Here is a 14,472-nt window from a genome sequence, read left to right on the forward strand (position 1 = left end):
AAAGATGGGATTAAAATAGGAAAATAGGAAATATGGTTATTTATTTAATGGAATTAAATTTATAAATATTGCTGTTGAACGGCTATATTTCACACAAGTCTCACATGGTTTACTACCCTATCCAACTCACAACCGGAGGAAAAAACCCGAGTGGGGGGGGGAGTTGATGGCGGCGGTGTTCCCCGCGGGGAATAGTACCCCTTGGAGGTATCCGTCACCTCACTCCCTCCACCCTTATATATATTTGTTTTATAAATATAGGTGGTCCGATATAGGGATGGACAAATTTGGTACCGGTACCGATTTGGTACAATCGATACCGAATCGTTACTAAAGTTTTAAGTATCGGTATCGTTACGGTACCAGTATTCCCGAATATTATACCGGTACCGTCCCGGTAGCTAACCAATATCAAACCGAAAATTTCAGTACCGATAACAGCACTAAAAATTTATGGTTTTCAGGATCTAAATCTTCGATACTAATATGATACAAATACTCTACGGACCTCATCCCTTAGTCTGACATGTCCTTACTTTTTTCAAATTTGTGGTTTGGTATTTGTTTTCTATTTTCTAAATGTGCAAAATATAGAAAGAAGTATAATATCTTGGGATTGGCATGCTTTTCACCTTTAAGAGGAATACTATAGTAGTACTAAGTTACCTTTAAAAAGTCATCAATCATTCTGCAAATTTTAAATTATTTGCTCCTCCTCTCTCTCTTTCACTTACCTGACAATCTGACATCACCCCACTCTCTCTCTCTCTCTCTCTCTCTCTCTCTCTCTCTCATGATCTTATCCTTAATAAATCCCCCATTTTCATTATTCTGCGTCTCATCTTTCTCACCATATTTGGCAAAACATAGAAAACATCATCACACAACGTGTTTCATATTCTAGTTCAAACCAGCTACTTAGTACGGACCCAGTTAGTACACTCTAGTTCAGGTACCCCTTTTCTCTAGTTGGACATTTGTTGTTGATGTTTTTTTACACTTCTCTCGTGTTTACTGATAAATTTGTGAAGTTTATGGATTAGCTTTAAATTTCTATAATTCTGTCCGGATTGTAGTAAATTCTTTTTTTTGTAAATTGATGCTCAAGATTTGTGTAGTATAAGGTTTTTGTGTTTGTGGGTAGCTCAGTAGGTTTCAGATTGAGTTATAATGCTCTTAATTATGGTTTTCAACTCGGGTTTATGAGCAATTCATACCAAATCTGAAAATTTGCAGATTTTGGGGATTTATGGTGCTTGGTTGACTGTAAAGAGTGGTAGATTTATAATGTTTTTTGGTTGCAAGTTTGACAAGATGCTTGCAAATAATGGATCTGTAACTGCTTTATGGAAGTCCTCAATTATTAATATCTTGTTATCAAATTTGGTTTTATAGAAGACAAACATCAAGATTGTGGTTAGAACAACATTAACCAACCAAGCATGGAATCTCCAAATAACATGTTTGAATCCGAAGAGGAGTCAGAAATCAGCAGCCACGTACCCGAAGGCGGCAGCACAACTTCTGGAGCCACACCGGTGGCGGTCACTCTGGACCTAACTCTGGCTTTCAACCCCATGATGATGGACGAACATGCCCCCACTGAAGTGCCGTCTACAAACACCGCCTCGGGATCACCGACACTGCGAGTCTTCTCTTGCAATTATTGTAGGCGCAAGTTCTACAGCTCACATGCATTAGGAGGCCATCAAAACGCGCACAAACGAGAAAGAACAATGGCTAAAAGAGCCTTGAGAATGGGAATGTTGTCCGAAAGATATCCAAGTTTAGCATCATTGCCACTTCATGGATCTACATATCGGTCACTGGGTATTGAAGCACACGGGTCTTTGCATCAACGGATTGTGCCTACACAAACGGGGTTCTACTCCGTAAGAGGCGGATCAAGATTCGACCAAACCTATGTTGGGCGACCAATGTTTGTGGAAGAAGATGAACCCGAAATGTTTTGGCCGGGGAGCTTTAGGCAGATTGATAATGTTGGTGGTTCAAGTATGGCTCCACCAACGGGTCGAGATTCGACCAATAGCCCTGATCTTACTTTGAAACTTTGACATTGTAAGTCAAAGATTTGGTTGCTAGAATTAATATCTATGTTTGGTTTTTATGTTTAGGGTTGTGAGCAATTCGGGTAGCTACAATGTACAGTGAGATACAAGATGAATTTGGCTTCATTTTTGTGGTTATCCATGTAATTCTATGATATGCAATCTTTTGCTTGATTTATCTCCAATAAATACAATGTTGCTACAAGTTTTTCCTTTTTTCCTTTTTCCTTTTTGGTAAATTTGATACGCTTTATGTGTTTTCGTTAAGGTTTACCAAATATGAATTTGGTATGTCAACCTCAATGTATATGAGGTAACGAATGAACAGCTACAATACTAGGTGGTTTATATGTCACCGAGGATACAACGAAAGGTTGAATTTTACATGAAACATGTTCTTTCTATACCAAACATAGGAGATGTGAAGTCCTCAAAATCAAAAGTACAACAGTAACTATGCCTATGTAAATTAATTAGAGTTTCATCATGCCCATGTATTCATGTAATAGGAGTTAAAATATTTCCTGAAATACACCCTATAAAAACTCAGCTTAAGCCAGTGAGTTCTAAAATATTATATTTGGAAGTAGCACTACATGGTATCGCTTCTTCTCAAAGCCAAAGGTCTTATATACGAAGACTTTCTATGGGTATGTTTATAGCTTATAAATGTGATAAGTGTTGAAATAAATACCAATTAATCAAAATGGTAGAAAAACATTTAGCTCAAAAAAAGTTGACCTAAATTTCATAACTCTTTCAGACATGTTTATTTTCTAATGGGGTCATATGTTTTTCTATCATTTGATAAAATGATATGATTGGTATTAATCAAAATGCTTTTATAATGTGGCCTCATATTCTGGATCTAGAATAAAAGTTATGGGGTAGTAGGGGTTAAAAAAATTTTGTTTAGGAGTAGCTAATATATATATATATATATCGAAAAAGAAAAACAAAATTATATTAAAAATGTACTTCTACAAGAAAACTGAAGGAGCGCGGGTGACCCTTCAACCATGGCTAGATCCGCCCGACTGCCCCTGCCCCAACTATAAGTTTGAAATATCATTTGTTTCGGTATCTTGAAGTATGCTTGATGATATCCATGGTTGTGATTCTACTTGAGTATAATCTTGCTTTTAGATGTCTGTAACTCCAACTTGAAGGACACATACCGAACATGAGTCGAATCTGATTTCACCAAGAGCAATGCTATACTTTGGCTTATGTAAAACTGACGAGGCCACATGCTTAAACCATAATAATTAAACTAAGGCTGAGGGGTGTGGGGGGCTCTAATGGGGGCGCGAGTGGGGGCTCCAGCCAATAATATTGTGACGTGTGGCAGAGAGAGAAACTGGATAAGGGGGGTGTTGGAGCCCCCGTTGGAGCCCCTGGCCCTGGTGTGGAGGGGCTCCAGCAGGGGCTCCAGCAGATTTTTTTTTTATTTTTTTATAAATATATTCAAAAAACGTATTATTAAAAAAACTCATAAATTATTAAAAAAACACACATTAAAAAAAAATACATTAATATCTAAAAATAAAATAAAAATAAAAGTACTAAAAAAAACATTATTCTTATTCTTCGGCTTGGTCTTCTTCGATCAACCTCTTTCGGATACGTTCCTTTTGCTTTTCCATCAGCATTTGATCGACCGGATTTAGGTTACTGAAGTCTCTAGTAAGGAAGTCCAAATCTCTCATTCGACTTTTTTCCTTTTTGTCATTAGAGACCACCTCCATGGTTTTGTTGAATTTATTGAGGGATTCAACAAGATCGACGATGTTTACGGCTCCCCCCTCAGCCGGTTTTTTCCCCTTGGCGTCCCGTCCCAATGGCCGCCTCCTCGGCGGTGAAGACGTTTCCTCCCCCGCAATGTTTAGGTCGAATCCAACGCGGCAATCCGACCCGGCGGAAGTGTTATACGCTCCAGACGAACTAGTTTTAATCCGTTTCGGCCCTACTTCCGCATCATGGTCCGGCGCCACAAGCTCAACCCACTTGGAACACCTTTTCAACCTCTCCCACAACTTTAAATCGTCCCACGTCTTCACCGTCCCATACCTCCGCAAACACTCCTGCCTCCACTCTTCGACCGTGAAATTGTAAACCGCCAAATCATCACTGCCACTTGGTCTCATACGACCGGCGTTCCTGTTGAAAAGATTAGTAAACAAGCCGACTAATTTTCTGATTTCGGACCACCGACCCGAAATCATATCGGCGTTTCGCTCTGTACTCCCAACGAGCGTATAGAATGTCTCCCTAACCTTTGTCCAAAAAACCTTGCTTTTTTGGTAGTCGGCTGCAAAATGAATAATTAAATTAGATTTCCAGTTAACTTTTTTATTTAACTTTTTTATTAAAAATCATTTTTAAAAACGTTAAAACAATTACCGCAACGCCGATCCTCAGAAATGACTATCCAAGCCCGACACAAGGCTTCCTTCTCATCCGATGACCACGGAGTGGTTTTCCGTTTCGTCCTCGGGGTCGAAGCCGGTCCCGGCCCGTCCGTTGCAAGTTGTTTTTTCCGGTGGACGCGTCTTCTTGCTCCCGTAGCATCACCGTGTGATTCTTGTGTCTCTGGAACAACAAAGTTAGGAGACGGTTGTATGTTGGATGGTTGAAAGCCGGATGTTTCTTGCGGCCCCGAATAAAACATCGGTTGGTCTGGTGACGACCATAAATCGTCGTCAATATAATCTGAATCTAGGTTTGGGTACCAATTTCCAGACATTTTTTTATAAAAAAGTTGGAAAGATGGGTTGAAATGGGTTTTATTTTGAAGTTGTGTTTTGATATGGTTGAAATGTGTTTTGAAGTTGTGTATTATATAGGATATTTTTTTTTAATTTTTTTTTTAATTTTAATCCAACGGCTCTTTTGCCCCTCAACGTTCACTTTTCTCTCTCTTCTCCCGCGACCATACTCACGCCTGCCTGGGGGCTCGCGCTCGCGCCCCGGTTCGCGCCCCGGTGGTGTGGGGTTAGCGCCTGGGGCCACGAGCGGAGGGGCTCTCGCGCCCAGGTTAGCGCCCCACACCCCTCTGCCTAAGAAAGAGTGTTATGAAATGACATATGAAAAAGTAATGGGATCATATGATTTGGGCCCAAAGTTCTGATGATATTTAAAATTTATACGAATGCTCACATCTTTGGGATTGATGTACAAGATCCATAATGTCCAGGTTTAGTAATCAAAAGATAAAAAAGAATGGTATTTCAAACTTAAAGTTAACTTTGTAAATATTGTTACCTCAAATAACGCAAAGTTTTAGAGTCTATCTGTTGGGTCAATTGTTGTTTGGCTCAAGTGTAAGGCCCAATCCAAGAAGTAGGGTTTATTATATTTGGTAATGTCTTGGCTAACAAGTTATGGTTAGTCTATATAAACCGAGTTATGGTTAGACATTTGAGGTGGTGAGTTTGGTGTAACCGAGTTAGGGTTCATCAAGAGTCAAACCGAGTTAGGGATTGAGGGTTTGTAATCAGTTTTTAGAGTTATATTTTGTAATTAATATAAACGAGGGTTATTCGTTTAATAGTCATGTGTTGATTATCGATACGAGACTTGAATTGGTATCAGAGCCAAGTTCAAGAAATCGATAATCGGTCGGCGAGTGGTGGCTTGAAGAGGAGCTATCATCGGCGCATATAGGAACCAAGTTGGGTTTCCGAATCGGGGTCTTATGCGGTGAACATGGAGAACAAGGTTGGGTGGTTCGATAGTTGCTTTTTGAGTTTTGGATTTTAGCCCTAACCAAGTCGGGTTACTGTAAAAGATCGGAACGAAGGACGAAGGGGTTTGTTTCCGTTTTGTATTTTGTTGAGTTTTGACTTTGTGATTAAGTTATTACAAAAGTATCATAAAAGTCAGCGTATGTGATATTTTGATCACTAAGCTTGCACAGGTTACAAAGAAAAAAAATACAAAGAATAAGGTTTTGCAATTAAAGTTTTGCACATAATTCATTTTTTTTCAAGAGTATTCGTGACCGGGTTTTGGTGAGCAAACGGGTTCGGTTTTGAAAAGTTGTTCGGGACTGAGTTGTTCGTATTTGTTCCAACGTAGTGGAGCAAGGGTGTTCGAAAACGTCAATGACAGGTGATAAAGAAGAGCCGGTAATCCAACCCAAAGCGAGTGGGGGGATATCGTTGCAAATTCCAAAGCTGAATGGAACTAATTACATCACATGGGCGATTGTGGTGGAAGCGATCTTAGATGATCAAGAGTTATGGGAAGTTGTTCAACCGAATGAGGGTGCGGCTATTGATGCGAAGAAGAATAAAATGGCAAGGTCGTTTTTGTTCCAAGTTATGGAAGGTAATATTCTTCTTCAGGTTTCTCAATACAAGAATGCTCGAGAAATATAGGCGGCTTTGAAGGCACAGTTTGTTGGGGCCGAGCGAGTCCAAAAGGCTCGACTATTGACGTTGAAAAGTGAATTTGAAAAACTCAAGATGGCGGAAGACGAGACTGCTGATCAGTTTGCGGGAAAAATAACCGGTATGGTTTCAAAGGCAACGGGTCTTGGTCACGTATTCGAGCAAGATGTTTTGGTGAAAAAGTTACTTGACGCGGTTCCAGACAAATACTTCAACTTGGTAGCCTCAATCGAGAAAACGGTTGATCTCGATAGTATGAGATTTGAAGATGCTGTTGGAAGACTTAAGGCGTTTGAGGAACGTCTACGAGGGAGAGAACGTGCTTCAAATTCACAAGGTCAGTTACTTTTCAATCGGACAGAAAGTAATTACAAAGGGAAGTCGTATGATCAGTCTGGTAGCCGAGGTAAGGGTTGGCTGAGTTCACAGGGACGTGGAAAAGGCCGTGAAATCGGAGGTCAATATCGAGATGATGAAGATCAAGATGGTTGTGAAAACCGAGATGGTCAGCATCATGGGTCAAGGTATACGGGTCAAAGAAGAACGAATGATCGTCAATGGAGAAAAAAGGATAGATCACATGTTCAGTGTTACCGTTGTGAAGACTTCGGTCACTTAGCATATATGTGCCCGGAACGTTTGAAGAAAAAGGAAAAATCTAACTTGAAAAAAATTGATGATTTGATCCAAGTTTATTTATGATAAAAGGTGATCAGAAAACGGTTATTCTGAATGAAGATAGTGTGATTCCAAAGCGTTTCGAAACCGAGCCGATGGAGAAAGATGTTTGATATCTCGACAACGGAGCATCGATCACATGACAGGTAATAAATCGTATTTTTATGAATTGAATGAACAAGTCACGGGAACGGTGAAGTTCGGAGATGAATCTTGTATTGATATTCGGGGAAAAGGGTCGGTCTTAATTGAAGGAAAAACGGGGGAGCAACGTTTGTTGACTGATGTCTACTACATCCCGAGCTTACAGTGCAATATCATAAGTCTTGGTCAAGCAACGGAAGGTGGATGCGAGATTCACATGAAGCATGATTTGCTAACCATTAAAGATGACATAGGTAAGCTTTTGGTGAAGGTGACAAGGACCAAGAATCGATTGTACAAGATCAATCTCAAGATAACAAGTCCCGGTAAACGGGCTATCATTGGAATGAAGAATTTTGCAGGTAGTGATCTTCAAAGTATTGGACTAAAAGAAGACAAGCCGGTTACGAGACAGATTCCAATTAAAGATCCAAGTTTCAAAATTCAAAGTCCAAAGAAGAGTGTTCAAGAAACTAAACGTGTGGTCAAGAAAGTGATTCTAGCCCATGGGAAGGCGTGTGATGATCAAACGAAGCAAGTGTGTCTTCTAGCCAAGTGGAGCCGAAAGAACATTGCAAGAGATCATGAAAAGACTCGGGAGAATCAAGAGAATGCTGACAAGCGTGAAGTTGAAAACCTGCCAATTTCGAGTCGGAAATTAGGGGGTGAGTCGGGTGACTCGGGTACAACAATTGAGGGGGTGATTGTTGGGTCAATTGTTGTTTGGCTCAAGTGTAAGGCCCAACCCAAGAAGTAGGGTTTATTATATTTGGTAATGTCTTGGCTAAAAAGTTAGGGTTAGTCTATATAAACCAAGTTATGGTTAGACATTAGAGGTGGTGAGTTTGATGTAACCGAGTTAGGGTTCATCAAGAGTCAAACCGAGTTAGGGTTTGAGGGTTTGTAATCAGTTTTAGAGTTACATTTTTTGATTAATATAAACGAGAGTTATTCATTTATTATTCGTGTGTTGATTATCGTTACGGGACTTGACTATCCTCTATTTCTAAAGCGATGCCCGGCGTGTTGGCCAAATCTTGATCTATGATAATAAATTGATAAAGGAATAAGATGAACAATATGATATGAACAACAAACTTTGAGTGAAATTTGAACATGGATTGAATGAATGAATAATCCGATTTTGCCTCTATTTATGCATCATAAAAGTCATGATGATTAGTGTTGAAACGTTTCATGATCAACAAAATTCATACATGTGCTTTTGATAGTTACAAACTGGACGTAGTGACACTCTAACCCCTAGACATTACAGACTTGTTTAAGTACAACTTAAACATACTTTCAGCTAATTACACTACGACCCTTGTACTTCTTGATGACGAGTGATTAATGTTACATTCACCCTCTTAATCATGTTCATTTCCTTGACGTAAATTATACACCGAGCATTTGCCTCATTGTTGCAAAGTTAAGTCTTCCGAGTGTCTTTGTCATAATATCTGTCTTTTGTAACTCACCGCTAATATGCTCCACATTGATGTGTCCGTCTTCCACACAATCTTTAATGAAATGATAACGTGTGTCCATATGCTTTCCCCTTCCATGAAACACTAGATTCTTCATAAGCGCTATTGCTGAAATGTTGTCAACTTTCAGAGTTATCTTCTCTTCCTTTCGGTCAATTATATATCCAAGTAAGCACTTTAGCCAAAGTACTTGACATGTTGTTGCTGTTGTTGCCCTGAATTATGATTCACACGATGATAATGCCACCGTTTGTTGCTTCTATGTACTTGGTGATTCTCCAAAGTATAATACGAGCCCAATAGTTCATGTAACCTTTGTTAATTTTTAAAACCGAAAACCCGACCCGTTTTAAATTATCGGTTTTGTTTCTATTTTAATTTATATATTTTTATAATATTATTAATTAATCTCAATTTTTGTTTCATGTATTTTATGTGATCATTTTATGCAATTATAACTTTCACCACCGTTGTATCATCGCACACTCATTAATTTACTTGAATTATTATTGAACTGCTACTATTGCGGCTCCTGCTACGGCTACGGCTACCACTACAACTACCACTACCACTATGACTACCACTACCACTACCACCACTACCACGACCACGACGACGACGACCACCACCACTACTATCTTTTCATATGTTACTTAACTAATAAAAACTCATGAATGTTTTAATTCAATAAAACTGATTAAAATAGTTAAACCTTTTAAAAACCCCATTAAACTATTTTTAATATGTGTTTTAATTATATTAAACATAATTTAATTTCTTAAATTCTATGAAACATAACCACTCTAAAAATTCACAATAAAAGGAAGACTAATCCTCCATCATTTTCACACCTCAATACATTATTTTCTTAACCTTAAGAACACCAACAAGTTTTTATCATTTCATACACTTTATAGCTTTTGTTTTGATTTTACTTTGAATGTTCATACTTGTTAATAAGTTATTCTTCATGATCATGTTTCTTTTATCATAAAAAATTTATATTTTGGCTTTAAGAATCATTATGATCATGAATATCCAAGATAAGCACTTTGATTTTTCTAAATCTTAGATCAAACCTAGTTATTTTTAAATAACAAGCATGAATATATCTTTATCTAAATTTTATGATCCGTTGATCATCATAGAATTATAAATTTTCTTTTTAAATTAGATGATTTATATAAATTACTTTTATTTAAATATATCTTATAATAGAAATACTTCATATCTTTAAATTAATAATTGAGTAAATTAATTATGTTTATTTTATTTCAACATAAATTAATATTTATAATTTCTTTAAAAGAATTCATGCAAAACATTTAAGTAAATTAATTAATTATGTTACTAGAAAAAAAACGTTTAATCGTATGTTGTTATTAATATTGTTATTTAATCTTATATTAATAAGTTATATTATTTATCTACAAATTATTCTTTAACTAATAAACATCCAATGATTTATATACTTTATTTATTTTTGTTCAACTCATTTTAAATAAAAAAAATTCCCAAGTCCCCATTCGCCATAGGTTAATGAAATAGATATTAAAACAATGCCTAATTTCTAAAACTAATATTATTTAACTTTTATAATCCCGATAATTAGTCTTTAAATTTTGTATTTCCTTTTTTATTATTGTTCGTAAGGTTAGGTCGATTCAATTTCCTTAAACATGCTTTCGGTTGTTAACTCAAGCTTAACTTCAATTTCAATTTGAGTTTCTCTCACCCCCGTGAATGTTTTTTTATTACTTTTGGGGGTAACGTATGTGTCCTACAAAACTCAATTATTACGATTTCACTAACAAACTACAATTCACTACATGAACTTGTGTGTTTACTTGTTGTTTGCTCAAAATTACTTGCACATGGATTTCTTCAAGAACGTATTATCATACCCCCCTGCACTCAGGACCTTGTTGTTATGAGTGGAAAATGGCTTCATTATCCGACTCTGTTGGTTGTTACCATCTGGAAAGGACCTTATTTGCTTTTCACAAGTTTTCATGAAATTGTATGGTTTTTATGTATTATATCAAACTGTGTGAACTCACTAACTATTAATTTAGTTGACATTATTTTATACATATGTTACAGGTATGCTTATTAGATGATGAGATAAGAGAATACACTAGACTTAGAATTATTAATAAAGTGTTTGATATGTTTCATTTCCTTGTGACTTTCTTATTTGTAAAATAACTTGTTATTTGACTCATCAATGCAATAATGATAATATCATCACTTAATAGTGTCACATGTGTTTTGAAAAATCTGTACGTCACACTCAGGCGTATTTCGCTTTAACCGGGGTGTTATAGTTCCCTTTCCTTCGTCTATGTTGAAGCCATAACTACTATCACTATAATCAGTTATCTTGCAACCTCATTTCTTGTAATTGATTCCATGCTCCTTTGTTCCTTTGATGTAGCATATCACTTGCTTAATAGCCTTTAAGTGATGTCCATATGTTCTTGCATGAATCTACTTAGAAATCCCACTAAGTAACATTGATTAGACCGTGTATGCAACAGGTACCTTAGGCTCCCAATTAGACTTCTGTATTGAGTACATTCTACATATGTGCCTCCCTCAGTCTTGGTTAACTTTGTTCGTGGATCCATGGGAATTTCGATTTCATTGCTTCTAACCATATAACTAACCTCTAGTATTTTATTGACGTATCATGTCTGCTTTTTTGCAAACTCACCCCCGACTTGAGTAACTTCAGTCCCTAGATAATATGCCAGCAATCCAAGATCGCTCATTTCATACTTATCTTCCATTTGTGGTTTGAACAAGTCAATTTCCTTCTTTGGAGTGCCCGTGACTATATAGTCATCAACATAATCCAATTATCAATGTAGAATTCTTTGTTTTCTTAGTATACATTGATTGTTGCAGATTGCATTTCTTGAAGGTCAATGACTTCAATGTTTTGATCCAACTTCACATTCCAAGCATGTGGTGCTTGCCTTACTCCATGGAATGCTTTAGTATTCTTATATACCTTTCCCACATTCTTGGGCTCTATGAAACCCTCAGGTTGTGAGACATAGACCTCTTCTTTCAACTCCCCATTTATGAATGCTGACTTTCCAACCAGATGATGTACTTACCAGCCATGATAGGCTACCAAGGCTAAGATTAACCGAACAGTTTTGATGCGTGCCACTGGTGCGAATAATTCATCGAAATCTATTCCATGTTCCTGAACGTAACCTTTTGCTACTGGCATTGCCTTGTATTTCACAATGTTTCCCTTAGTATATTTATTTGTCTTGTATACCCACTTTAGACCAATCGCCTTATGACCGCTTGGAAAAGTAGTAAACTTCCAAGTGTTGTTCTTGTTGATTTAGTCCAATTCAACCTTCATTGCGTCAATCCATATTTCATCGGTAGATGCTTCCTTGTAGTTGCATGGTTCTTCCTCTACCATCATAAGCTCTTCCAATTTTTCCATGTTTAAATGTCTTGCTGGTACATCCTCTTAAACTTGTGATATCCTCCTAAAACCTCGTTTGGGGGTATGATCAAACTCGTGATGCAAACTCCTAGTAGTTTCATGAACCTCTTCTTTTTCATCAAATATAGGTTCATAAGAGTATGTTGGAGGTGTAACAGGAAAGTTTTGATTACCAACTTCTCTTTCATGGTTATTTTCTTCGAGAATCTCGGAATTTACCAACACTATTTGAACTTCATTAAACCCTTCAATGAGAAAACTTGTCAAATGCTTCTATGATGTTGTTAGTGCACGGTTTTGCGTCTTGAGTCTTTGTATTTATTGTTAACGTTTTATTTATGTTTAATTTAATAAATAGTTTGTTTATTAACTAGTTCGTTAAGTTATAGGCTAGTTCGCTAGGGGATGTTAGCGAACTAGACTGTTAATGTATTCCCTACTGATTCGTTAGGGGATGTTAACAAATCAGGGGGTGTTTCGCTAATTAATGTACGTAACGAAGGGGAGGATGGTTCGCTAGGGGATGTTAGCGAACCAGCTCACCTTCTATTTATAGTGAACTTCTGTTCACGTGTTTAATAAGAAGTTTGGAGAGTTAATTAACGAGTGGTTGTCCAAACTCTCTCTCAAGCTTCACACTAATCTTATACAAACACCAATACTAATATATTGATAATAGATACACATATATAACAATAAATCAATGTTAATTATGAGCTAGATCCTTAATCGTATTAATAGTATAAACACAGATCTGAGATCTGTTCGTTGTTCTTGTTATTGATACGAGTCATCCGTCTACCAACAAGTGGTATCAGAGCTGTTGGTGCTCATTACACTTGATTTAGTGTTTTAATTATTTCGATATTGTTAAGTTTTCTGTTTAAGAGGTTTTGAATCAATTTTGGATTGAATTGATTGAATTATGGTTAGATTGGACTGGATTTGAGGTGTTTAAGGTATTGGATAGGTGTGGTTAAGTGGAATTGAGGTTTGGATTGGATTTGTGTGATTTAGTTTTGGTTTCGGTTTAAGTCCGAAACAGGGAATTGTTATTAGTCAAATTGGATTGGTAATCGATGTTAATTGGCTTAGTGGTATAGTGTACTGGATTCGGAATTAGTTTACGAGGATTTTGGTAGGTTGATTGTGCGTTTTTGTTGAGTAACGAGGTAGTATTACAGATTTGGTATTTCTGGGTTTCTGGGTTGATCTTCATAATTTCTGGAAAATTATGTTGAATGTTTGAAGATTTGAAGATGAACGTATTTCGTTATCATCTGTATGGTGATTCGTTAGATGTTTCATCTTGATTCGTTATCTGGATTTGTCAATTCGTTACCCATTTTAAGTAGTTCGCTAGCCTGTTCGTTATAGTGACTGATTCGCCTAATATGATTCGTGTGACACGCGTCCAACTTGGGATTTGTGTCCTAACAAACTTTTCCACGTGGCATAAGGTGTCAGAGTTTGTTACAAACGGTTGTAACAACCTGATTCGTTATAGTTGATTCGCTATCAACTGTAGCTGATTCGTTATCTTATTTCGCTAAGCATTCCTTAGTGATTCGTTACTTATTATCATCTGATTCAGTAAACTAATCCTATCTTATTCGCTAAGCTAATCCTTTGTGATTCGCTAAATTAATCATTTGTGATTCGTTTGGTCAATTCGTTAAGTTGACTTGTGATTCGCTAAAACACTCACCTCATTCGTTAAGTTGACTCGTTAAGTTGACTTGTGCTTCGCTAAACCTTCATCTCATTCGTTATCTGTTTCGCCATTTGGTCAATCTTAACCTTGTTAAGAGTTGATTCGTTAAACACTGTTTACAGTTCGCTATAACTATTCACAGTTCGCTATAACTGTTCACAGATTGTTAAATTTTATTTGTTACACCCTTTAAATTTTTGAAACTTTTCAAAAATGGCCGGTATGTATGCATTAGCGTCTCAAAACGTGTTAACGCAATAGATGTTGCAACTTGATACCGAGATAGGTTCGCATTCTAAATTTCCAAGATTGATGAAGTTCAGTGACTTTGCCAAGTGGGAACCTCGGTTTCGTGCACATTTGGGATCTGTTCATCCTGATTGCTCTTACTGTCTTGATGAAGTTTATGTGGCACCAATGATTGGTGATGATACTATTGGGTATACTCCTAAAGCTGTTTCTCAATACTCACAAGAAGAGAAGAAAGCTTTAGAAATCGAGATAAAAG

At 37.0% G+C, this 14,472-nt stretch overlaps 1 protein-coding gene and 1 pseudogene across 2 annotated transcripts; both read left to right on the forward strand.

Moving 5' to 3' along the window:
- Positions 1 to 542: 542 nt before the first annotated feature.
- Positions 543 to 2,560, forward strand: LOC143607544 (zinc finger protein 4 pseudogene; annotated as a pseudogene). The gene is made up of 2 exons (XR_013148989.1): positions 543 to 952; positions 1,396 to 2,560. The product of XR_013148989.1 is annotated as a zinc finger protein 4 pseudogene (transcript).
- Positions 2,561 to 6,084: 3,524 nt separating this feature from the next.
- On the forward strand, positions 6,085 to 11,709 carry LOC143607750 (uncharacterized). The gene is made up of 3 exons (XM_077083090.1): positions 6,085 to 7,073; positions 7,288 to 7,823; positions 11,686 to 11,709. The coding sequence occupies exons 1-3, from the start codon at positions 6,539 to 6,541 to the stop codon at positions 11,707 to 11,709; spliced, it is 1,095 nt and encodes a 364-aa protein (XP_076939205.1). The 5' UTR covers positions 6,085 to 6,538.
- The last annotated feature ends 2,763 nt before the right edge of the window (positions 11,710 to 14,472 follow it).

This window comes from Bidens hawaiensis, unplaced genomic scaffold (genome assembly GCF_021521415.1).
Source record: "Bidens hawaiensis isolate Kalapana, Puna unplaced genomic scaffold, B.hawaiensis_p1.1 tig00002125_1, whole genome shotgun sequence".
Lineage (NCBI taxonomy): Eukaryota > Viridiplantae > Streptophyta > Magnoliopsida > Asterales > Asteraceae > Bidens > Bidens hawaiensis.